A 27,466-nucleotide genomic window follows, 5' to 3' on the forward strand; every position below is an offset into this window, starting at 1 on the left:
GCAGGCGGGGGAAGGGCAAGCTTAAAGCTGCAATCTGACTTGATTCTATCAAAGGTGAATTCTAGCAGCAGAGGAAACAACTGTGAAAAGATCTACCAAGGCCATTGAAGAAGCAGGGACGAGGCTTCCGGTGGCGGCCATGGAGGAGTAGGTCGCGCATTCGGCAGCTCCCGTCTGGAACTGACTCTCAGACCTTTTTCAGGAGTTTCCATAGACTTCCCCCGCTGTCCCATTGACCTCCCCGCGTGGGAGTCTCCCAATCCATATGCTTTCCTTCGTTCCCCTTCCCGCCTTTTTTCCCGCGCGCGGGAAAACACCCCGCGCTTTCCAAAGCCCGCTCCGCCCCCTCTGGCACAGCTCCTGTTGCGGCCTTGTCTCTCTCCCCCAGTCCATGTAACATTTCCTGCGCGTGATTGACCCCCTATATACAACAACCATCACACATCAAACCTCAAACATCCCCCCTACCCTCACAAACCCTCAGAGTCCAACTTTTCGGCTTGTACAAAGGTCCACGCCTCTTCAGGCGTTTTGAAGTAATAGTGTTGGCCCTTGTATGTGACCCACAGTCGCGCTGGCTGCAGCATTCTGAATTTCACTTCTTTCCGGTACGCCGCTTTGGCCCGGTTGAAACCCGCTCTCCGCTTTGCAACCTCCGTCCTCCAGTCCGGGTATATTCGGATCTCTGCTTTGACCCACTTACTGCACCGCTCCTTCTTGGCCCATCTCAGGACCCACTCTCTGTCCGTGAACCGGTGGAACCTCACCACCATCGCCCTTGGCGGCTCATTTGCCTGGGGCTTCTTCGCCAGCACCCGATGTGCCCCGTCCAACTCCAGCGGCCTCGAAGGGGCCTTCGTGCCCTCATCGCCTCGAGCATCGTGCTCGCGTATGCCCCGGCATCAGCCCCCTCCACTCCCTCAGGGAGACCCGGAATTTCCATTAGGGCTCATAGGGAGAAGACAGAGGGTATGGAAAGGGAGAGGTTAGTGTGGGAAATTTTGAGAGTGGACAGGAGATACGCAGAGGCCCCAGAGGAAAGATTACTTGGGGAAAGACGACGGCTCCAGACGGAGTTTGACCTGTTGACCACAGGGAAGGCGGAGGCACAGTGGAGGAAAGCGCAGGGGACGACCTACGAGTATGGGGAAAAGGCTAGTCGGATGCTGGCACACCAGCTCCGTAAGAGGATGGCAGTGAGGGAAATAGGGGGAGTCAAAGATGGATGGGGAGCCACGGTTTGGAGTGCAACCAAAATAAACGAGGTATTCAAGGCCTTTTATGAAGAGCTGTACAGATCCCAACCCCCAGCGGGGGAAGAGGGGATGAGACGATTCCTAGATCAGCTGAGATTCCAGAGGGTGGAGGAGCAAGAGGTGGCTGGTTTGGGGGCACCAATTGGGTTGGAGGAGCTGAGCAAGGGTTTGGGGAGCATGCAGGTGGGGAAGGCCCCGGGACCGGACGGATTCCCGGTGGAGTTCTACAGGAAGTACGCAGACCTGTTGGCCCCGCTACTGGTGAGGACCTTTAATGAGGCAAGAGAGGAGGGGACCCTGCCCCCGACAATGTCGGAAGCGACAATTTCTTTGATCCTATAGCGGGACAAGGACCCACTGCAATGTGGATCGTACAGGACGATCTCGCTCCTCAATGTGGATGCAAAGTTGCTGGCAAAAGTGCTGGCCACGTGGATCGAGGACTGGGTCGCGGGGGTAATCGACGAGGACCAGACGGGATTTGTAAAGGGCAGGCAACTAAACACTAATGTGCGGCGGCTCTTAAACGTGATAATGATGCCATCGGAGGAGGGAGAGGCGGAGATAGTGGCAGCTATGGACGCGGAGAAGGCCTTTGACCGAGTAGAGTGGGAGTACCTCTGGGAGGTGCTGCGCAGGTTTGGGTTCGGGGTAGGGTTTATCAATTGGGTTAGGCTCCTTTACAGAGCCCCGATGGCAAGTGTAGTGACGAACCGGCGGAGGTCGGAGTACCTTTGACTGTACCGAGGGACGAGGCAGGGGTGCCCCCGGTCCCCCATGTTGTTCGCATTGGCGATTGAACCATTGGCCACGTCATTGAGGGAGTCTAATAAATGGAAGGGGGTGGTCCGAGGGGGAGAAGAGCATCGGGTGTCGCTATATGCGGACGACCTGTTGCAGTACGTGGCCGATCCAATGGAGGGGATGGTGGAGGTCATGCAGACTCTAAGGGAGTTTGGGGAGTTTTCAGGCTATAAGCTCAATGTAGGGAAGAGTGAGCTCTTTGTATTACAGGCAGGGGAACCAAGAAAGAGGGATAGGGGACCTACCGCTGAGGAGGGCGGAGGGGAGCTTTCGGTATCTGGGGATCCAGATAGCCAGGAGTTGGGGGACCCTACATAAACTGAATCTGACGAGGTTGGTGGAGCAAATGGAAGAGGATTTCAAAAGATGGGACATGTTACCGATCTCGCTGGCGGGTAGAGTGCAGTCAGTCAAAATGGTGGTCCTTCCGAGGTTTCTGTTTGTGTTTCAGTGCCTTCCCATCGTGATCACTAAGGCCTTTTTTAAGAGAGTAGGCAGGAGTATTATGGGGTTTGTGTGGGCGAATAAGACCCCGAGAGTAAGGAGAGGGTTCCTGGAACGCAGTAGGGACCGAGGAGGATTGGCGCTGCCAAACCTGGGGAGCTACTGCTGGGCAGCAAATGTGGCGATGATCCGCAAGTGGGTTATGGAGGGAGAGGGGGCGGCATGGAAGAGGATGGAGATGGCGTCCTGTAAAGGAACGAGCCTGGGGGCGTTGGTAACGGCACCGCTGCTGCTCTCGCCGACAAAGTATACCACGAGCCCGGTGGTGGCGGCAACGCTAAGGATCTGGGGCCAGTGGAGACGGCACCGGGGTGCAATGGGAGCATCGGTGTGATCCCCGATCAGGGGTAACCACCGGTTTGTCCCGGGGAAGATGGACGGGGGGTTCCAGAGCTGGCATCGGGCAGGGATTGGAAGAATGGGGGACCTGTTCATCGACGGGACGTTTGCGAGCCTAGGGTCACTGGAGGAGAAGTTCGAGTTACCCCCGGGAAATGCCTTTAGATATATGCAGGTGAGGGCTTTTGTGAGGTGACAGGTGAGGGAATTCCCGTTGCTCCCGGCACAAGAAGTTCAAGATAGGGTGATCTCGGGTGTATGGGTCGGGGAGGCATGGTGTCGGAAATACACCAGGAGTTGAAAGAAGAGGGGAAGCGCTGGTAGCAGAGTTGAAGGGTAAATGGGAGGAGGAGCTGGGGGAGGAGATCGAGGAAGGTCTGTGGGCTGATGCCCTAGGTAGGGTTAATTCCTCCTCCTCGTGTGCCAGGCTCAGCCTGATACAATTTAAGGTGGTCCACAGAGCGCACTTGACAGGGGCGAGGTTGAGTAGGTTCTTTGGGGTAGAGGACAGATGTGGAAGGTGCTCAGGGAGCCCAGCGAACCATGTCCATATGTTTTGGTCATGCCCGGCACTGGAGGGGTTCTGGAGAGGAGTGGCGGGAGCAATATCTCAGGTGGTGAAAGTCCGGGTCAAGCCAAGCTGGGGGCTAGCAATATTTGGAGTAGTGGACGAACAGGGAGTGCAGGAGGCGAAAGAGGCCGGCATTCGGGCCTTTGCGTCCCTAGCAGCCCGGCGAAGGATCTTGCTAATGTGGAAGGAGGCGAAGCCCCCCAGCCTAGAGGCCTGGATAAATGATATGGCTGGGTTCATAAAGTTGGAGAGGATTAAGTTTGTCTTGAGAGGGTCTGCGCAGGGGTTTTACAGGCGGTGGCAACTGTTCCTAGACTATCTTGCGGAGCGTTAGAGGAAGGTCGGTCAGCAGCAGCAGCAACCTTGGGGTGGGAGGGGACACACACACACACACACACGTCCTGGGAGGGGGGCGGGAGGGGGGGGGGGGGGGGAGACTGCCTGGGAGGGTGGATGAGCAAGAGATAACATGAAGGGTTGGGGAAACTGGCACGTACAGGTGAGGGCCAGTGTACAAAGCTGTGTAAATATATCATTTTGCCATGTATATATCTTGCTCTGCGCGATTTCTCGTTTTCGTTTGGTCACGGGGGGGGGGGGTTATTGTTTGTAAGGGAGAAAAATTGTGTTAAAAAACTTTAATAAATATAGTTTTTAAAAAAAAGATGAAGATCTTGCCAAGGTCATCCCCACACCCCCACTACTTGCCTTCAAACAACCGCGCAACCTCAAACAGACCATTGTTTGCAGTAAACTACCCAGCCTTCAGAACAGCGACCACGACACCACACAACCCTGCCATGGCAATGTCTGCAAGGCGTGCCAGATCATCGACATGGATACCACCATTACACGTGAGAACACCACCCACCAGGTACGCGGTACATACTCGTGCGACTCGGCCAACGTTGTCTACCTCATACGCTGCAGGAAAGGATGTCCCGAAGCGTGGTACATTGGCAAGACCATGCAGACGCTGTGACAACGAATGAACGGACATCGCGCAACAATCACCAGGCAGGAATGTTCCCTTCCAGTCGGGGAACACTTCAGCAGTCAAGGGCATTCAGCCTCTGATCTCCGGGTAAGCATTCTCCAAGGCGGCCTTCAGGACGCGCGACTTTAACCTGGTGTTGTAAGACGTCTTACCATAAACATCAGCATTGTGGATTAACAATAACAAGGGAAACTGAAGACAGTTGAGGTCATGTGATGGCATCGTAAGTAGTGAAAATATCACATTCTGCTTTGTGAATGCCCAACACAGCTGGTCAAAAAAACTGCCCAAATTGGATCTTGGCACACACTCCTGCACTGCACGTCAGTGGTGGAGGAAATGAAGGTTTAAGGAGTTTAATGGGGTGTTGTTCAAGTGGACTGCTTTGTCTAGGATGGTGTTGAGTTATTGAGCATTATTGGATCTATACTTATCTGGGACAGTATTCCATTAAACTCCTGATCTGTACCTTGTATATGGTGGAAAGGCTTTGGAGAGTCAGGAGGTGAATTACTTTCCAGATAATTCACAGCCTCCAACTTGCTCTTGTAGCTACAGTATTCACAAGGTTAGTTTAGGTAAGTTTCTGGTCAGTGGTAACCCCCAACTTGTTGATCATGGGGGCATCAACAATGGTAACACCATTGAATGTCATGGGGAAATGATTAGATTCTCTCACGTTGAACATGGTTATTGCTTGGACTACATGTATGCTAAACTGTTGAAGGAGCATTTTATAGATACAGCTAAGGGGTGCCACGGTAGCACAGTAGTTAGCATAGCACTGTTGCTTCACAGCACCAGGGACCCGGGAAGGGCGGTACAGTTGAACAGTGGTTAGCACTGCTGCCTCATGGCATCGAGGATCCCGGTTAGATCCCGGCCAGGGTCCACACTGTCTGTGTGGAGTTTGCACATTCTCCCCATGTCTGCGTGGGTGTCACCCCCACAACCCAAAGATGTGCAGGATAGGTGGATTGGCCATGCTAAATTGCCCCTTAATTGGGAACAAAAAATGAACTGGGTACTCTAAATATATTTTAAAAAAAGGATCCGGGTTCGATTCCCGGCTTGGGTCACTGTCTGTGCGGAGTCTGCACGTTCTCCCCGTGCCTTCATGGGTTTCCTCCGGATGCTCTGGTTTCCTCCCACAAGTCCCGAAACATGTGCTTGTTAGGTGAATTGGACATTCTGAATTCTCTCTGTGTACCCGGAGTGTGGCGAGTTGGGGCTTTTCATGGTAACTTCATTGCAGTGTTAATGTGAGCCTACTTGTGACACTAATAAAGATTATTGTGATCAGAGGACCAACAAGTCAGATCAAAGCTTTGCAGTCCTGCCACACAAGTCATGAATGTTGGTAGACAATGAAACAACTAATCAGAAGAAGAAGGTTCAAAAACATTCTCATCCTCAATGATGGGGGCGCCAGCACATTAGTGCAAAATACAAGGCTGAAACCATCAGCCAGAATGTTAGTTAATCTTGACTTCCCCCTAAAGAACCCACCATTCCAGGTGTCAAGAACAAGGGCAGCAGATGCATAGGAACATCACCACTTGCAAGTCCCCCAAGTCACACGCCATTCTGACTTGAAACTATATCACCATTCCTTCACTGGTTCTGGGTCCAAAACCTTGAACTCCCTCCCCAACAGCACCATGGATGCAACTACATGGACTGCAGCGGTTCAAAGCAGCTTACTCCCATCCCCTCGAAGCAATTAGGGATGGGCAACAAATAGTGGCTTTGCCAGCAACATTCACAACGCACAAAAGACGTAAAAAAATAAATTTTGTTTGGGTGATGGGGAAAGAATGAGGATGGCCAATCTGCTTCCTAAAATTCTTTGAATTGGCTGTGATATGTCGAAAGGATTCAAAGGAATTGTTTGCATGATTGCAGTAATGGCCTCGATTCATGTATCACATGCATTATACCTAGCTCATCGCCTCAAAATTTATAAATGTATTACTTCACAGTTGTGGTCACATGTAGAGGGTCAAATGAATGATTTCTTAATCCCAGAGAATTCCAATTTTGTTCAACTGCACGGGCCAGGATTATGATCTGTATCTGTCCCTCTATCTTCAAATCCATGACACACGGATCAAAGTTAAAGGCACTCTGAGTCAGAAAGTCTACTTTTGTAAATTGTGTTAGCTTGTTAGCATATCTGTAATGTAATCTACATTTTGCAGTAAATTAAATTCTATGTCTATTGAGTGTGCTGGTATGTAGTTAAACTTAAATATATTGCATTAAGACCAATTTGTATCTGATCTGTGCCAATTTATTTTACATAAAAGACTGTAAAAAGCAAGGAAGGAGTTCCATTGATCTCATGTGTGGTGGGATTTTAATAATTCAACAGTTTGCACCACTTTAAGTTCAATATCAAATCTCTGAGTTGTCCAACCTGTGTGCGACCTATGCTTCCAGCTAAACTGTCCTAAGCAACCTAATTTTAACTACAATCCAAAACTGCACTGCTGGAAATGTTTCTTTCCCTTTTATCTCAGCCTCGTATATCCCCACAGTAGCGTGGCACAGGTTAAAAACAGTTGCTTGGGGAAATCAAGTGCAATTTATTCTCCCACGTGTTAAGCTGCCAAGGTGCATCACAATTTTTTTCAAATCAAGTGCCTAAAAATTATACATTTAATGCAAAGTGCCCATGATTGTGCTCATGCAGGGAGAAATGGAGGACAAAGTGACTTGTTTTATCTCAGCTTTTAAGGACATGCATCACAACTTTGTTGAACTGATGCAGTACGTCGGCCAGCAAAATTAGAGATGTTCAATCCTCCCCTAACACTGGAGAAATACAAAGTAATCTGCAGCAAGACCAAATATTATTGTTGTTGATGGATTCAAGACAATTAATTATTTGCAGCTATTCATCACCTATTTCTAGGACATCAGCAAATGTTCTATTTATCAATGTCAAATGTAACAATTTTTTCCTATTATCCCTGGCTGGGGAGATTTGAACACAAATATTTTATTGCCGTAAAATTCAGAAGCCGGGATAACATATTGAAAGCAGACACGGACATTTTAAATCAATCTGCGAACATGGGGGAAATCACCTGTTCTCATTAGTATACTTAACTCTAGTGCAACATTAGTGATAAAGTCTGCCGATGGATAAAATATTTTGTCACCATGACTTTATAGCATATGCAAATTAGATTTGGTAAGAGAGCAACTCTGTTTTGGGACTCAGTTAGGAAACACACATTTAAAATCCAAGACTCAGCAGTCACACTGTCATCCTGCCCACAAACTAGCATCAGTCAGACTATCCACAGTGAATGGGGTGGTGAAGGATGAAGCAGAAATTGTGGTTGGACCTTTCCTGTAATGTTAAAGTCATAAAGTGCATCTACATTAATGATTTGGATGAAGGGATCGACTGCTTTCCAGCCAAATCTGTTCATAGTACAAAGATAGGTAGAAGAACAAGTTGTGAGGAGGGTACAAAAAGTCTGTAAAGGGCTATAGATAGGTTAAGTGAGTTGACAAAAACAAGAGGTTAGCATGCAGGAACAGGAAGTAACCATGGAGACAAATGGAATGTTACCTCTACTGCAAGGGGAATGAAGTATAAAAGTACAGAGGTCTTGCTACAACTGTACAAGGCTGTGTTAGGGTTGGTCTCCTTACTTGAGGGATACATTTGCATTGGATGTAGATCAGAGAAGGTTCACTGTGCTTATTTCTGGGGTGAAGGGTTATCATATGAGAAAAGTTTGAGCAGTTTGGGACTATACTCATCAGGGTTTAGAAGACTGCGAGATGATTTTATTAGTGTATTGAAACACAAGACTCTGAGGGTATTTGACAGGGTAGATACTGAGGATGTTTCCCCTCATGAAGTAATTGTTATAAATACCAAGCTCGTGGATCATAATATTTTACAGGTAATGTTTAGTTCTATTATTAATAAGTTATTATTATTAATCTTTAGTAAGATTGAACTGCAGAAAATGGAATAAATGCAACTAAAGCAGCATAGTACACTTAAAAGGTTGGGGGCCATGTTGACTTAAGGGGTTAACAGCTAGAAAGACAAGATCATAAGACAGCAGGTGAGTATACTTAGCTGGAGAATGAGAGACAAAGGGCGTGATTCAATCCCCAAAACTTTGAGTGTCATTTTGGCCGAGTTGGGCGAGGTGTTTCCCACTGGATTTTTGAACAAGATCCACCCCAGTATTTATCCACACTTAGTCATTTTTGGGGGCATTCGGGATTTTCTACCTGGTCTAACCCACATTTAGACATTTTTTCAACAATGGGGAGTTGAGCTTACTATTGAGACCAGCTCCTCAGAGATTGAAGTGTCATTTTGAAAGGGTGTCCCAATCTCTATGGAAGCAGCAGGGTCCTTTCGGCAACCCCACCCCCCACTTCAGGATACCAACCCTTTATGAGGCCCCTTCATTTTTCAAGAAAAGTGTTTTTACTGGTTTTGCATTCATAATAACATTCCAAGGAGCATCACACAGTAATAAAGAGATATCTACAGAGAGGGTATATGAGGAAAAAAAAAAAGGAAAAATTAGGAATATAGACGTATGTGTACAAAGGTAACGTGTACCGGTTAAGACAATCGTGCCATATTAACTTTACACATGTTGCCTCCTGGCATTAAAACTTACCAGGGACCTGTTTGGTGTTACCTGGGTGTACCTTGGTGCCTTTGTTGTTATCACACCCCTGTGCTTCCCTGCCCGTTGTCCTCTCTAGCTCCTCTGCCTTGCTTGCCCATCCCCCCTCCCCTTCTCCTGCCCCAGTGTGGCAGTGCCAAGGTGCCAGGCTGGCAGTGTCAAGGTGTCCAGGTGCCACAAGGACAGCCAGGATTCAAATCCTGCCCTGACCACTCAGGGGTCTCCAATGACGTGGGATGCCCCCAAAGTGCCGTTATGCCTGGTCCAGGTTTGTGTGGACCAGTAGTAAACGTTGGCCAGTTGAGGCCTCCCTGTGGAGGCTGTTAGTTCCCGGGCGCTGGGAGAATCTGGTGAATGTCATTTAAAAATGCTGATCTGGATCTCGCCCAGCACAGGTAAGATTCAAATCGCGACATCTAGTGGGGTTCTGGTGAATCTCACGAGATGGGAACAACCTCATCATGACACCTAGTCGGGCACGACGATACTGTTAACTTAAATCCAAGGTTTGCAGCCTGAAGAGTTGTTTTGGAAATTAAATCTACAATTAATTTTAAAACAGTGAGCTCTGAAAGGCCACATCATTATGGAAATAGGTGAAGTTTAAGAAAATTCCAGGTTTTCAATTTATCTGCATGTTTACTGGGGGAGTGAATGTTCTGCAGCAGGGGAAAAGGCCATTCCAAAAAGATGCTACTGTTAGCAGGCTTCAGGAAGCAAAAATGTTTGTTAGCTGGCTTTGTGTAGTTGAGGCTCAGGAGAAGTCTCAGGATTTGTTTGATTGAATTGTGCAGTTTGGACGCAGGTGAAGTCCTGAGGAGTGAAAGAAATATCAGAAGGTCACTGGCTCCGTGCTGGAAAATGTTAGGAACATAAGAATTAGGAGAAGTAGGCAATTCAGCCCTTTGAGCTTGTTCCACCATTCAATCAGAACATAGCTGATCTCTTCCTGGTCTCAAATCAACCTTCCCCCCTGTTCTACATATCCCTTTCACCCGTTTTTTTAATAACAGAAATATATCTATCTCCTTCTTTCTTGAAATCATTTAACTCAGATTCCACCGCACTATGGGGCAGAGAGTTCCACAAATTCACCAGACGTAATTCCTCCTCAACTCGGTTCTAAATCTACCACCTCTCAACCCATATCTGTGAGGGCTCAGAAGAAGCCCTGGGAGCTATCTATAACTTGTTGTAGCTGGGGAGATTGGAGCTTGGTGAAATCAAAGAGCAATGCCAGCCCAGTGAAGCTAGCCGGCTATCAAAGAGCTGAAATTGTACGAATAAAGAGAGGCCGGAGTGCAGACTTGGAAATCCAGGGGGCTAGAGTCTCAGGAGAGGAGATCGAAACCCAGGGACATGTGCAGTTGGTGAGGCAACCAGAGTTGGAGCCACTTTGAGGGAATTCAGAGGCTTGATCTTCGAAAGTAAAATGTTTTCTGCCCCTCTTAAGCGAGATAAAAGTTTCAATGATGCTGGTTGACTCTTAGTGTTTACTGATGTCTGGGTGGATTTTCAGAATTCCATGATCACATTTGTTATTTTTATTGCACAGTGTGGTGTACTCAGCCAGTTTGCCTGCTAATTCACATGTACCTCATATTAATCCTAAATGTTGACGTAAAAGGTAGAATTTTAACTGGTTTTATCTTTCTGACATTGTACAGTAAAGGTTAGTTTTATTTGTTCAAATTCCATAGAATCTTATGGCTTTATTTTCTTAGCAAATGCCTTGAATCTCAAACTTGGTCTACTTTAAACAAAATGATATTGATCCTGAAGCAGATCTTATCAAAAAATATGGGGGTCTGGTCGACAGAATGTAGAACTAGCGAACATAGTTTAAAAATAAGGGGTCTGCCATTCAAGACGGAGAGATGGTGGAACTTCTTCTCTCAGACAATCATTCATCTTTGGAATTCGACAGCAGTGGAGGCTGACTTAAGACAGATTTTTGATTGACAAGCAAGTCAAGGGCGAGAAGAAACAGGCAGCTAATTGGAGTTAAGGCCACAATCTGACCGGCCATGATCTTATTGAATGATGGGGCAGGCTCGATGAGAAAAATAGTCAACTACTGCTTCTATTTCTTATGATCTTACAGGTTAGTATTCACAAATGTTAGATGGAAGCTGCCTCTGATGAAGGAAGGAAAGATCAGGAAGAGGAAGAAAAGGAATGGAAATATATACACAGACACACACAGGGTAGCATGTTCCAAATGTACAATATGTAGAGAGGTGAAGACATATTCAAAGTAAATTGCATGAGCCATTGAGCCTCATTAATTGTTTTGCTCTTTTGTGGGATATGAGGCCAGCATATGTTGCACCTCCCTAATTGCCCTTGGGAAGGAGTTGGTGAGCCACCTTCTTGAACCACTGCAGTCTATCTGGTGCAGGTATAGCCACAAAGCTATTAGGAAGGGATTCCAGGTTTTGCCACTGTACATCAGTGGTGGAAAGGGTAACTATTCAAGTTGGTGGCTGGGGTCCTGATCAAATAGGAAGCTTTGTTCTGTATGATATTCAGTTTCTTGAGTTTTGTTAGGCTGCACAAAGACAAGAAAGTAGAAAATATTCCATCACACTCCTGTGTAAGGATAGGGATGACCTACCGTCTTTCAGCAGTGTTTTTTTGTGTGAAAACTGGATGGGTGCAATACGTGGTAATTACATAGATTACAGTGATACTGCTAAATTGAATTGAACATTCTGAATTGAATAGAACAGCCAATTGTTAAAAAAAAGTTAAAATCAGCAGAGGTTTATTGAAAACAGACTGGTAATCATAGTGGGACAGATCCTCTTACATGGATAAGCCAATGGACGACAACTTAGGAAACCAATCATGCCCCCAGCTAACCAATTCGCATCCAGAAGAGGATTGTGCATGAGCTCTTTCAAAATCTATTCTGCATGAAAATTCCTGAGAATGTCCCACACAGGGAGCACTCAAGAAAGAAGTTGTGTATTGATGGGGAGCACTTGAATAAAGACAGAAGCTACAGCTCGACGGGAAGACTACCTGTGAACAAAGCAGGAAACCCTGTCAAAAGTCACTCAATTTCAATAAAGGTGTTGGATTTAGTGTGAGATGTGTCACTATAATTTTCAGTCTCTGAACTTGGAAGAGGTAAAATCACCTATACCTGACTTTTTGATCAGAACCATTGGTTAGACAGCCACTTAACAGCTTTTTATTACCGAACATGAGACATAAAATCAAATCCAACATTCATTACTAAACTAATATTTTGCATACTACAAATAGCTGTAAAAACATATAAAATAGACGATTTCCAACGCAAAATTGTTCACTGCAACGATGACATTACAATTTGAAAATATCTAATTTACATCAATATAGACTTCACTCACTGATTTACAAACGTCATTGTAGAATTTTGCAGCAACTACAACCTGGCGAAATTTTTAAAAACAATTTTAATTATTGAAACAATTTGCATTTCTATGAATTATGGAGTAATTTCTATGAAATATAGGTCGCATCAAATCAAAAACATTGAAGGTAAGGAATGAGGAAGTTAAATCACTCCCTGAATCACTCTTACTAGCTGTTATTCTGGAACAATGTAAAGCATTGAACTATTTTTAACAATTTTAGGACAAAACCGGAGACATGAAGGTTCAGTTAGGGAGCTTGAGAGTTACAAGTTAGCTAGGAAGAATCGAAAGAGAGAGCTAAGAAGAGCCAGGAGGGGACATGAGAAGTCTTTGGCAGGTAGGATCAAGGACAACCCTAAAGCTTTCTATAGATATTCAGGAAAAGAATGACTAGGGTAAGAGTAGGGCCAGTCAAGGACAGTAGCGGGAAGTTGTGCGTGAAATCCGAGGAGATAGGAGAGGTGCTAAATGAATATTTTTTGTCAGTATTCACACAGGAAAAAGATAATGTTGTCAAGGAGAATCCTGAGATTCATAAGGAGGAGGTGTTGCCAATTCGGAAAGTGTGAAAATAGATAAGTCCCTGGGCCGGATGGAATTTATCCTAGGATTCTCTGGGAAGCTAGGGAGGAGATTGCTGAGCCTTTGGCTTTGATCTTTAAGTCATCTGTGTCTACAGGATTAGTGCCAGAAGACTGGAGGACAGCAAATGTTGTCCCCTTGTTCAAGAAGGGGAGTAGAGACAACCCAGGTAACTATAGACCAGTGAGCCTTACTTCTGTTGTGGGCAAAATCTTGGAAAGGTTTGGAAGAGATAGGATGTATAATCATCTGGAAAGGAATAATTTGATTAGAGATAGTCAACACGGTTTTGTGAAGGGTAGGTCGTGCCTCAGAAACCTTATAGAGTTCTTTGAGAAGGTGACTAAACAGGTGGATGAGGGTAAAGCAGTTGATGTGGTGTATATGGATTTCAGTAAAGCGTTTGATAAGGTTCCCCACGGTAGGCTACTGCAGAAAATACGGAGGCATGGGATTCTGGGTGATTTAGCAGTTTGGATCAGAAATTGGCGGCTGGAAGAAGACAAAGGATGGTGGTTGATGGGAAATGTTCAGACTGGAGTCCAGTTACTAGTGGTGTACCACAAGGATCTGTTTTGGGGCCACTGCTGTTTGTCATTTTTATAAATGACCTGGAGGAGGGCGTAGAAGGATGGGTGAGTAAATTTGTAGATGACACTAAAGTCGGTGGAGTTGTGGACAGTGCGGAAGGATGTTACAAGTTACAGAGGGACATAGATAAGCTGCAGCGCTGGGCTGAGAGGTGGCAAATGGAGTTTAATGCAGAAAAGTGAGGTGATTCATTTTGGAAGGAATAACAGGAAGACAGAGTACTGGGCTAATGGTAAGATTCTTGGCAATGTGGATGAGCAGAGAGATCTCGGTGTCTATGTACACAGATCCCTGAAAGTTGCCACCCAGGTTGAGAGGGTTGTTAAGAAGTCGTATGGTGTGTTAGCTTTTATTGGTAGAGGGATTGAGTTTCGGAGCCATGAGGTCATGTTGCAGCTGTACAAAACTCTGGTGCGGCCGCATATGGAGTATTGCGTGCAATTCTGATCGCCGCATTATAGGAAGGATGTGGAAGCATTGGAAAGGGTGCAGAGGAGATTTACCAGAATGTTGCCTGGTATGGAGGGAAGATCTTAGGAGGAAAGGCTGAGGGACTTGAGGCTGTTTTCGTTAGCGAGAAGAAGGTTAAGAGGTGACTTAATTGAGGCATATAAGATGATCAGAGGATTGGATAGGGTGGACAGTGAGAGCCTTTTTCCTCGGATGGTGACGTCTAGCATGAGGGGACATTGCTTTAAATTGAGGGGAGATAGATATAGGACAGATGTCTGAGGTAGGTTCTTTACTCAGAGAGTAGCAAGGGCGTGGAATGCACTGCCTGCAACAGTAGTGGACTCGCCAACACTAAGGTTATTCAAATAGTCATTGGATAGACATATGGATGATAAGGGAATAGTGTAGATGGGCTTTAGAGTGGTTTCACAGGTCGGCACAACAACGAGGGCTGAAGGGCCTGTATTGCGCTGTAATGTTCTATGTTCTATTCAGCAAGAAGGTAAATCAATTGTAAAATAACATTTTAATATAAAAAAAAGAGTTGATCAAAATATAAAATTTCTTTTAAGATGGTGATGAAAGATACTCAGCCGCTCTTCTATTTGAATATTGTCAATCAAATCGAACAGTTTCACTTTTCACAAATACTTATTCTGACGAACAGGACTTGTTCATCAGAAACTACATATAGAAACTAGTTTCTGATTAAGGTGCTGCTGCTCAATATATCTGAAGCTTTGTTGTGAATAAAAAAATTTCAATTAATATTCCGATTTCTGAATTCAGATTAAATTTGTAGAGCTAGGGCGGAATCTTACCAGATATTGGTAAAGTGTCAGGCTCAGACTGAAAATTAGCATGTAACTCTCCAGTTGCACAGGCCAATTTTCTCTCCAATTTTGATTCTCTTTAAAGAGAAAAATGTGTAAAGGCCAGTGTTTACGCCGGCGGCGCACGGCCTAACACAGTCACTGACTGGCTCCTTTAAAGGGCGCCTCGATCCACACTGCAACCTAATGGCCCCCAGCCCCAACCAAGGAGGTTTCAGGGATTCTCCCGCCACCACAGAGGTATCAGGGGCTCTCCCCTGCCCCATTTTCCACCGATAACCATTGTTGACATTCCTTCCTCCCACCTCCTGACAATCATCACCACCATTCGCACCCCACCACGGACATATCACCGGCAACCCCCCCAACCCCGTGTCCAATCTCTTTCCTACCCCACCCCATGGGGTTCACACTAGGTCTGTGTTTGTGCCCAGTAAACCATCAGAACCGTGTTTCAGATTTTTAAATCACCATTCACTTATCAAATTGAATATCTCACTTTCATTAATAACTGATTTATTGAAATCACTCCTAAGTGGCCTCTTGCCCTCCATCTTTCAAAAGCTTCAATTAATACAAGGTGAATTTTTCGATGCAAGTCCAGTACCTGTCAGATTCCACTGGCTTTCTGCTTCCAGGTATACGGATTTCAAAGTTCTTCTTATTTACAAAAACTTCCTATTCCAACCTGACGATCATTCCCAACCATATGTCCCAGCATGCACCCTCTGCTACTATGAGGAGTTTGTTAACTACTCCATCAACTGTAGTCAGTGGTCAATTCTTCAGCCACCATTTCCCTCCTTTCCTTTGAATTAGCTCCAAAACCCCTTGTAATCCATGTCACCAAAGTAATCATGAAAGAGATGCAGCTTCAACATTTTGGACTTAATTTGGTTTAATTTTGCAGAATTAAGGATATATTGAACAATATGGCTAAAATCATTTTTTGACAGAGGTAGTGGGCGTAATTTCAACACAAAATATTTTTCCAGCCCCTCCTTCCCTTTACTGCTCTATTTGCAATGTAAAGCATTGGGCAATTACTATTACAGTACTTCCACAGGCCACTAGCAGTTAACATTTTCACTCTTATTTTGATTTTAGTTAGCTTAGCTCCAATTTCTGTCTCTGCATGAAGCTGAGTTCCATTCATGTTCTGAAAGCTGAGAGAAACAGCTCACTATTTGATAACGTATCAGCATTTTATTCTTCAGTTGAGCTCACTGAGCTCTGTTCCTTCCATCACACCCACACTACATATCTACAGATTTTAGGTCAACAATAGCACTGCTTCTTGCAAGAAATATCTGTATTCAGGTCAAATACAGTTCCATGCGAGAACATACTTTCTATAATGAATGTTCTACACTAACTGCAACATCAGTGGACATTAATATTGTAACGTGAAGTGCTGATTTGATAGCAAGAAAAAAAGAAAGATGGTAAAGTTGCACTTTTTGGGTATACAGGTGTTAAGTTATAAATAAGCAATACCTGTGCACATTGAAAACTGCTTTAGTTATCTATACCCTCTTTAAATGTAATGAATATATTCATCATAATTAAATGCTCAGGAGACCACAGGATTTTTAATTGCTTTAAATTATTCTAATGCAAGTGTTAACATTAGTATGAAAATAACTGGCTCTTCAATAAAATAAATCCCTCCAGGCTACTGTGAATAGTACTTTCAACCTAGAATTAGATAATTATTAATCAGATCTTCAGTCATACAAGAGAACCTTTTTATAAATCAGCGTATTGGCCCTGCATTTTAAATGTGCTTGGAAAGTAACACTTTAATTATGCTTGGAAAACCCCTTCCATTAATCCTAAAAGTGTGCAAGCCTCTTTAAAAATTCCCTCAAAGAGATGACGTTCAAGAAATAGATTAAAGAAAATATAAGAAACTGATGTATTATAAGGCAACAATTTAAATCAATGGGGTCAACGAAGGTTACAAATCATTAACAAGATCAAACATTTTGCATGTTAAATGAACTCAGGTACACAAAAGGCTCTAAATCAGTCCCAGTTATTTCAAATCAAAGAAAAGAAATGGGGTCCAAGATGTAGCAGGCAATTTAGGGGTTAAACAGACTGAAGGAAAAGACTGCTAACAGCAGAGTCAGAGGGATACGCCCACAGCCTTGTCCCATTTGGAATACACACGATGCCTTGGTTCAGCCAGGATGATCCACTCAAGTTTCACTGTCATTCGGGACAACCTTGCTTGACCCGTCATCAGCCCACAACAGAGTCTGATGACATATTTGTACATCAATGGAAGGTTAGTTGCATATGAATGGCATAGCTCTGTTCTTTTGTATAAACGTGAGTGGGCAATTAGCCAAGATAATGATAATGGATTCAAGTCTGGCCACCTTAAGGGAGAACCTTTGGTTGAGCGGAACCTAGCTGTTTTGAACAGTTACAAGCAGAAGCCTGTGGAAACCGAGCACAGAAGTCATGAACGTTGCCATTGAGGCAGGCTTTGAAAAAAAGATTCTGAACAAATGTCCCTAACAGAAGGAATTTGCTTTGTAAATGGAAGTATTGCCTTTGTCTGTGATAGTGGAACAAGAACTTCATGTTCATGTACAGTGTTGTTTGATAGGAACTTGTGTGTTAAGGCTGAGAAACTGCATGTAATCTGTTCAGTCTCAGAGCTGAAGTGAAAGTTAAATATTGTTTTCTTTCGTTTTTATAAAGTCTGTTCATAAAATAACCAAGCCCTATTTCTTATATTATCCTCCTGGAACAAGTCAATCTTTGCACACCGCCTTAAAACTTGAAAAAAAACATTATGCACCTGGTTCAGTATCTTAGCCATTGTTGAGAGTTGATCAGGAGTCCATAACAACTCCTTTAACTAAGTGTTGAAGTAACACAAGAGGATTTACTTTTGTTACATTACTGTTGGACTCTTGGAAGCTCCCCGTTCACTGAGTGAATTGTTCATAATTCCTCACAAGATAAGGATCCTCACAAGGATTTAGTAAAATACTGGACTGAACGAGGAAAGTACTTTCAAACAATATTATAAACCTATTGTAAAATCCAGCAGTGCGCTTAAGCATACAATAAATTCTGTTGGGAATATTCCCATGCTGATTATTAAGGTTATTAAATCGAGTGGGATCATTGGCTTTAACTTGTGACTGAAGAAACGGTGTAGAGACAGATTAACGATGTACTAGGAAAATTGAGAATTTAACGTGTAGCCTACACTTTTTTAAAAACTGTAAGTTTGGCCTGGTGTGTGTTAAGAAATGGTGCAGTACTTAAGAGATATGGAGAGGCATTTTAATCTAATCTGCCTGAGGATAAACAGATAATTGAATTGGATAATGTGGAAACCTAAACTTGACCGTTTGAAGCATCATGGGATACATGACATAAAGTCTAAAAGAGTGTCATTTTAAATTGTTTTCTGTATCTCATTAATTCAGTTTTGAGTTTAATCTATTTCCTGACGAGATCAATTCAGTTTGTATGGTGACACACACACACCATTGTTTAAACAGTACCATCGGAGCCAGTGACGTCAATCGATTAGCTAATGCATATTCATCTCTGTAGAATTACTGCAGTAGACATTGACGTCATCTGATAACCCCCCGCCCCACCTTTGTATCGGAATGGTACCTTTGTCTCTGTGTAAGCCAACTGAAAGGCTCAGCAATTATCAATGTATCACCTGTGGGGGAGGGTGGGGTTCTTTTGTGTATAAAGATCTCTACGTCCCTCATGTTCCTCAGAGTGTGCCTGCTGCAACCCTTGATTCCAGCGGCCTCTCTCCTTGTTGCAAGTAAAATAATTTAACCTTTAACTGTGTTGTTATCTGTTACACTTCTTTCAGTTTAAAAGTCTTGCTCGGATGTTAAAGATATCGACAATGTCCATCTTGCATCCTGCCCAATATTACTTTCCATTGACTTCAAGGGTTAAATTATCCCAGGGTGTTTCTAATACTCAATACTCAATATTGTACTCAAAATTGCCAACATGGACTGTTAGGAAAACAAAGGGATTTATATTTGTATTGGTAAACATTAGAAATAAGGTATAGTCTTAACTGGGTTTAATTTAATGTTTCTGTGCCTGGAAGGATAAAATCTAGAATTAGATTCATGCTGTTTTTATGTGTTTGTATGCGTGGGGGTTGGTTAAATTCCAGCTATGATTCCATTGTGCTTAGAGGGTTGCAGTGTGAATAGTAAATAAAAGCATAGAGCAAAATAAGTTGTTGCTTAATGGGACCACTTCCCAGAGAGAAGGGATTTCCCTCCTGCTCTTAGTTTTAGCTGAATTGTTGGCAGTTGAAGACAGGCACCGGGGAGTGAACGTCTCTCTGCCAAGAGAAGCTGGACAGGACAATGAAGCTGCAAAGAGGCAGACGTTCTAAAGAACCAGATACAGTCCAGTCAACCAGGGAATTGGAACATAAAAAACGTCTTTAGACGACGGAGGTTAATTGAACAGAGACCAAGGTATTGTTCAGAAGAATTCAAGAAAGAGTAAACAAAATGTTTCGAGTTAAAGAGACAATTGCAGTAACCAGATTTAAAACGGGAAAGCAGACTTCAAAGGTAAATCAAAAGTTTTATGCTATTTTAATAGTCTATGATTTGAGAGTAAAAAGCAATTGTCCAGCAGTCAAGACAAAGAAATCTTAACGGGGATGGTGTAAAACCTAGATACTAGATTCACTCTTAAAAGTGGAATGGAAGCTTGTATAAGAGACATTTGGAAAACCTGGACTGGATTTTAGAATGCAAACCCCTAATGGAAAGCCTTATTGAGAGAGAAGATTTCAAAATGTGTATTTGGGAAGAGAGTTTGGAACGCTCATGTAACAATCCTCTGGGGATTTCTGAGGGGAAATCCACAGATACTAATTTGGGTTCAGAGCAGAGTGCCTGTATTTGACCACAGCCAATCTCTGTGCTTAAAGGGACTTTGTGTCAAATGAGACCATTGTATCTTAAAATTTACTTCATAATCCATTTAAATCTTAAAATCTGTGCGCATTTGTTAAGATAAGGGGGGGGGGAAAAGTGCATATTGAATAAATGTTTTTTTCTTGTTGTTTCAACTAATCAGCGGTCCTGTGACTCCGCTCCTCCCATCCACTTATAACATCATCTGGGATTGTAACAGGGCTCCCAATAAAAGCTACAAATTAATGCAGGCTAAACTGTTAATATCTGCTTTCTTAAGAGTAGCTGGTGTCCTTACCAGTAACATAAGTGGCTCTGAAGAGCAAACAAATATTCATTGAAGCTCTCAATCGGTTTTTCTTGCAGAACATAATCAATACGATGTCCTTCATTCAGCATTCCAATCTTCACAGTTGAATCCTCATCCTTGGGTGATTCTGGACTTTCCACTAACTTTTGTTCTAGGATTTAATTGATTACAATTTAACTAAGGCAGTTTCATAATATGTGACAAGGAAATAAAATAATTGCCTGATTTCTTTTGTAAAAGAATTAACTTTCTTGACATTTTTTTTTATTCATAAATTATATATTATCCCCAATAACCCTGAACATCATGCTCGGCCCAATAGTGATGCTCCAGATTAAAACCTAGAAAAATCACTGCTGTGCAAAGTAACAACATTTTCTAATTTTAATTTTATACTCTGGTTTTTACAAAATAAATTTAGAGTACCCAATTTCTTTTTTCCAATTAAGGGGAATTTTGCGTGGCCAATCCATCTATCCTGCACATCTTTGTGTTGGGAGGGTGAGACCCACGCAAACACGGAGAGAACGTGCAAACTCCACACGGACAGCGACCCAGGACCGGGATCGAACCCGGGTCCTTAGTGGCATAAGGCAGCAGTGAAAACCAATGCGCCACCATGCCTCCCTAATTTTATATTTTGGTTAGTGAACTTAATAACTAAGAACCTGGCATAGTGCGGCACTTAGTAGTCTTTTTAAGAAATAGAATGGACAAATATGACAAAAGAAAATCAATAAATCAAATACATGTCAGATAACAAAACAGACAAAGTCAAACTCTGCAGTTTTAAAACCCATAACTGGAAAAGATACTCAGTAAGGCATTCCATCATTTGACTGTTTCATTAGCCATGAAATCTGACAGATTACTCAGATGATAAATTAAAAATTTATGGTGTTTAGTACAGCCTTTGGGCTGTGACGTGCTGCGGCAGCATTAGCCAAGTGTCACTACTCAAGGATTGTACATGCAGAAACCACTATTTGTGAACTGTAACAGTCAATAGGTTGACAATGAGGAGCTTTCATTCCTCAACTGAACGTGTTCGGTATTTCCATGGAAATAGCAAAATAATTCAATGAGAATTCTGACAACTTTCTCATACTATTTTTTCTGGTTTTCTCTGCTTTTCCTACTCTGTACAACATCTCCATATCACAATACACTTAAGCCTGGATCTTCTGAGGAGCAGCAATCATTGGCAAACTTTGCCCTGCCTTGAAGCTGCTCCTCACTTCTTGCCAGGCCTTCTGAGCTCAGCTTTCCCACAAACATTGAGCACAGCATCTCTCAGAAAGCTTTACTAGGTCACAGCAGAGTCAGGGGTAGACAGGATACGTCCTCTTTTTAGAGCACTAGCTGCCATGTGGTAAATTTAAAGATGCAGTGTGAATGTTGTAGTTAGGAAACCCGCAGGTTAGTGAAGGGGCGGGCAAGCGGGTGGCTAAGGTTGCAGGTGAAGTTGGGTCAGGTCGAGGTGAGGTTAGTTGGGTGTAGTCAGGTCTGGTAAAGGAATAGTCAGTTGGTCTGGCGTATAGACGGGGAGTCAGGTTTAGAGGATAATTGGGGAGGGGGTGGTGTGGGCTGCAGAACAACTGTGACTGGGGAGTCAGTTCTGGAGTTACCCAGGAGTTAGACTAGGATTTCCTGGGTAACTATTATGCAGGTTAGGACTTTCCGAAGTCTTCAACTCTCACTGAGAATTGGAGACATTTGAGGAGGGACTGTGTGTGGAGCTTTCACTTTCTTCCTGTGTCTGCGTGAGTGTCTTCCGGGTGCTCAGGTTTCTTCCCATAGTCCAAAAATGTTCAGGTTAGGTAGATTGGCCACGCAAAATTGCCCCTTGGTGTCCAAAAGGTTAGGTTGGGTTACAGGGATAGGGTAGAAGCCTGGGTTTAAGTAGGGTGCTCTTTCCAAGGGCCGGTGCAGAATCAATGGGCCGAATGGCCTCCTTCTGCACTCTACTGCAACTGTTAATTTCTTTAAAAAAAAAATTTTTTTTTTTAAATTCTCCTTTTTCACATTTTCTCCCAAATTTACACCCACCAACAACAAACATCAGTAACAAATATGTCAATCCACAATAACAACGGTCCCATCCTCCCACCAAACCCCAAACATTAGCCGCATGTTTACATAAATAAATGACAAAAAGCAATCAGGAATTACCCATAGTCACCATTAACACACACAGCCTCCCTCCCCCCAACCCTCCCACCCACCCCCCCAACTAATGTTCGATGTTATCCAGTTCTTGAAAGTGCATGATGAATAATGCCCATGAATTGTAGAACCCCTACATCCCTCCCCTCAGTTCAAACTTAACCTTCTCAAGAGTCAAGAATTCCAACAAGTCCCCCCGCCACGCCAGGGCACAGGGTGGAGAGGTTGCTCTCCATCCCATCAGGATCTGCCTTCGGGCGATCAACGAGGAGAAGGCTACAACATCTGCCTCCGCACCCGTTTCCAATCCCGGCTGGTCCGACACCCCAAATATGGCCACCCGGGGGCCTGGGTCCAGTTTCACATGTACCACTTTAGAAAATACCCTAAAAACCTTCCAGTAATCCTCTGGCTTTGGACAGGACCAAAACATATGAACGTGATAAGTGCCCCCCCACCCCCCGGCCCCGACCCCAAACATTTACTCACATCTTCTACTCCTTCAAAGAATCGACTCATCCTCGCCCTTGTGAGGTGTGTTCTGTATACCACCTTCAGCTGATCAGCCCCAACCTCGTGCACGAGGTGGAGGCATTCACTCTCCGGAACATCTCACACCAGAACCCCTCCTCCATATCCTCTCCCAACTCTTCTTCCCACTTTGCTTTGGTTCCTTCCAGTGGTGCCTTCTCCTCTTCCAAAATACTCTGCAAACCGCTAACACTACCTTCTCCAGTCCCCCCTGTCGTCAGCACCTCCTCCAGCAATGTGGAGGCCGGCTCCCCCGGGAATCTCTGTATCTCCTTTCTGGCAAAATCTCGAACATGCATGTATCTAAACATTTTCCCCTGCTCCAGCCCATACTTCGCTTCCAGCTCCTTCAGCCCTGCAAACCGACCCCTAAGAAACAAATCTTTTAGTGTCTTAATCCCCTTCTCCTCCCATTTCCGAAAATTTCCATCCGACCTCCCTGGCTCAAATCTGTGGTTCCCCCGAATCGGCATTTCCCTTGACCCTGCCCCCAACCCGAAGTGTTGGCGAAACTGACTCCAAATTCTCAATGAAGGTATTATTACCAGACTCCCTGAATACTTCCCCGGGGCTATCAGAAGCGGTGCTGTTGCTAGTGCTTTTAATCCCGACCCCCTGCACAAACTCTCCTCCCACTGGGAATCAACCCCTCAGACCCAGCTCCGCACCTTCTCCACATTCGCTGCCCAGTAGTAATACATCAGGTTCGGAAGACCCAAACCCCTGCCTGCCTTCCCCTCTGTAGCAGCACCTTTCTAACTCTGGCCACCTTTCCTCCCCATATGAACAAAGTAATCATTCCCTCAATCTCTCTGAAAAAAGCCTTTGGCAGGAGAATCGGCAGGCATTGAAAAATAAACAGAAATCGCAGCAGCACATTCAGTTTAACTGCCTGTACCCGACCTGCCAGTGACAGAGGGAGACCATCCCACCTTGCCAGATCAGCTTTCACTCCCCCCAACAAACTAGAAATGTTATACCTGCGGAGCCCCCCCCCCCCCCGCCCCCCCCCCCCCCCCCCCCCCCCTCCACCCACTCCGGGCAACCTGCACCCCCAGGTACCTAAAGTGAGTCTCTGCCCTACGGAATGGCAGCCCCCCCACCCCGGGCTGAGACACCACAAAATACTCACTCGTCTAGATTTAGTTTGTACCCGAGAAAGACCCAAACACTCGAAGCAGCCCCAATATTCCCCCTATCGACACACTCTGTTCCGACACGTATAACAGCAAATCATCGGCATACAAGGACATCCTATGCTCTTCCACCCCCCCCCACCCCGCACTATTCCTTTCCATACCCCTGAACTTCTTAATGCGATGGCCAACAGCTCAATCGCGAGTGCAAACAGCAGGGGGGACATAGGACATCCCTGCTTAGTCCCACGGTGGAGAGAAAAGTATCTCGAGCTGATGTTGTTTGTGCGGACACTCACCCTCGACTCCTTATATAGTAGCTTTACCCAGTTCACAAATCTTGGTCCAATCCCAAACCGCTCCAGAACTGCCATCAAGTACCCCCATTCTACCCGGTCAAACGCCTTCTCAGCGTCCAGTGCCACAACCACCTGTTTCCTTCCCCTCTGCCGGTCCCATAACGACTTTCAATGCCCTTCTAATGTTTGAAAAGAGCTGCCTTCCTCTCACGAACGCCGTCTGATCTTCACCTATCACCTTCGGGAGACACTCCTCCAGCCTACCCGACAGTACCTTCGCCAATACTTTTGCATCCACATTCAAAAGCGATATGGGCCTATACAACCCACACTCCGTCGGATCCTTATCTTTTTTTAGCAACAGGGAAATCAATGCCTGCCCCAAAGTTTGTGGCAACACCCCTTTCCCTATTGCCTCTTCAAGCATCCCTACCATCAGGGGTGCTAGCTTATCCTTGAGTTTTTCATAATATTCCACTGGAAACCCATCCAGCCCCGCCACCTTCCCCGACTGTATCCTCCCAATCGCATCCTTTATCTCCTGCTCCACTATCGCCCCTTCTAATGTAGCCCTGTCCCCCTCCCCTAACCTCGGGTACTCCAATCCATTTAGAAATTCCTGCATCTCATGGTCTCCCCCAGGTGGCTCTGACCTGTACAACCTCTCATAAAATTCCTCAAAAACCTTGTTAATCAGATCCGGAGCCACCACCAACTTCCATGCCCTATCCCTCACCTGATCAATTTCCCTTGCCGCAGCTTTCCTCCGGAGCTGACCTGCTAACATATGTATGTTCAACTGTTAATTTCTTTAACCATACCTTCACAACTACCTTTGATGCCCATGTTCTGAACAAAACTACCAAAATTCTACCCCTCACTTCAAATACCAGGTACAAAGAGCTCAAATAATTATTAATCAACAAAATCTGAGACTGCTCATTTTGTTTTTCATTTATTTATGGGACGTGGGCATCGCTGGCTCAGCCAGCATTTATTGCCCATTCCTCGTTGCCCTTCAGAAGGTGGCAGGGGGCTGCCTTTTGAACCACTGCAGTCCAGAGGTGTAGGTACACACACTGTGCTGTTAGGCAGGGAAGTCTAGGATCTTGACCCAGCAACAGTGAGGGAAAGGCCAAATATTTCAAAGTCACAATGGTGAGTGATTTGGAGGGGAACTTCCAGGTGATGGTTACCAGCTATCTGCTGCTCTTGTCCTTCTAGATGGTTTAGTCATGGGTTTGGAAGATGCCTCCAAAGGAACCTTGATGAAATTCTGCAGTGCATCTTGGAGGCCATATACATGACTGACATTGTTCATGTTGATGATGGAGGGATTAAATGTTTGTGGAATGGGTAGCAATCAAATGGGCTGCTTTGTTCTGTATGGTGTTGAGCTTCTTGAGTGTTGCTATCTACACTTATTCCAGACAAGTGGAGAGTATTCCATTATCCTGACTTGTGCCTTTGTGGACAGGCTTTGGGGAGTCAGGAGATGAGTTACATGCCACAGGATTTCCTAGGCTTTGACCTGACACAGTGGCCACAGTACGTATATGGCTAGCCCAGTTCAGTTTCTTTTTATTTTTTAATTCATTTTTTACAGGATGTGCGCTTTGCTGGCACGTCCAGCATTTGATGCCCATCCCTAATTGCCCTTGAGACGGTGGTGCTGAGCTGCCTTCTTGAACCGCTGCAGTCCATGTGATGTAGGTACACCCACTTCGCAATTAGGGAGGAAGATCCAGGATTTTGACTCAGCGACAGTGAAGGAACGGCGATATATTTTCAAGTCAGGATGGTGAGTGACTTGGAGGGGATCTTCAAGTGGCATGTTCCCATGTATCTGCTGCCTTTGTCTTTCTAGATGGTAGTGGACGTTGCTTTGGAAGGTGCTGCCTAAGGAGCCTTAGTGGGTTCCTGCAGTGTATCTTGTAGATGGTACACACTGATGCTACTGCGCATAATGGTGAAGGGAGTAAATGTTTGCAGAGGGGTGCCAATCATGCGGGCTGTTTTGTCCTGGGTGGTGTCGAACCTCTTGAGTGCTGTTGGAGCTGCACTCATCCAGGCAAGTGGCGAGTATTGAAATGAAATGAAAATCGCTTATTGTCACAGGCAGGCTTCAATGAAGTTACTGTGAAAAGCCCCAAGTCGCCACATTCCGGCTATTCCATTACACTCCCTGCTTGTGCCTTGCAGATGATGGACAGGACTTGGGGAGTCAGGAGGCGAATTACTCGCTACAGGATTCCGAGCCGCTCTTGTAGCCACAGTATTTATAGGACTAGTCAAGTTCAGTTTGTAGTCAATGGTAACGTTCAGGATGTTGATAGTGGGGTTTCAGTGATGGTAATGCCATTAAATGTCAAGGGCGATGGTTTAATTCTCTCGTCATTGCCTGGCACTTGTGTGGCACGAATGTTACTTGCCACTTGTCAGCCCAAGCTGGATATTGTCCAGGACTTGCTGCATTTGCACGTGGACTGCTTCAGTGTCGAAGGTGTCACGAATGGGTTGAACATTTGTACAATTATCAGCACCATGCTGGTTAATGGAACCTGGATGCTGATAGTGAGAGATTCAACGATGGTAATACTATCGAATGTCATGGGGTGATAGTTAGATCCTCTCTTGTTGGAGATGGTCAGTGCCTGCACTTGTGTGGCACGAATGTTACAGGCTACTTGTCAGTCCAAGCCTGGATATTGGCCAGGTCTTGCTACATTTGGACATGAACGGCTTCAGTATCTGAGGAGCTATGAATTGTGCTGTCATCTGCGAACATTCCCACTTTTGATTTTATGATGGATAGGACATCATTGATGAAGCAGGTGAAGATGATTTGGCCTAAGACTCCCCGAGGAATTCCTGCAGTAATGTTTTGCAGCTGAGATGATTGACCTCTAACCAGCACAATTATCTTAATGTGCCAGGTATGACTCCAACCAGCAGAGTTCTCCCCCTGATCCCCATTGACTTCAGTTCTGCTAGGGCTGCTTGATGCCATACTCGGTCAAATGCTGTCTTGATGCCAAGGGCAATCACTCTCACATCACCACAGG

At 44.8% G+C, this 27,466-nt stretch overlaps 1 protein-coding gene across 1 annotated transcript in view; it reads right to left on the reverse strand.

Annotated features, from left to right (window-relative positions):
* sec23ip (SEC23 interacting protein) overlaps positions 1-27,466 on the reverse strand; it is a 190,730-nt gene that overhangs the window by 35,650 nt on the left and 127,614 nt on the right. Inside the window, exon 17 of the mRNA XM_072479346.1 lies at positions 20,258-20,420. Within this exon, the coding sequence (XP_072335447.1) occupies positions 20,258-20,420 (163 nt within the window). The remainder of the gene's footprint in view (positions 1-20,257; positions 20,421-27,466) is intronic.

This window comes from Scyliorhinus torazame, chromosome 16, assembly GCF_047496885.1.
Source record: "Scyliorhinus torazame isolate Kashiwa2021f chromosome 16, sScyTor2.1, whole genome shotgun sequence".
Taxonomy (NCBI): Eukaryota; Metazoa; Chordata; class Chondrichthyes; order Carcharhiniformes; family Scyliorhinidae; genus Scyliorhinus; species Scyliorhinus torazame.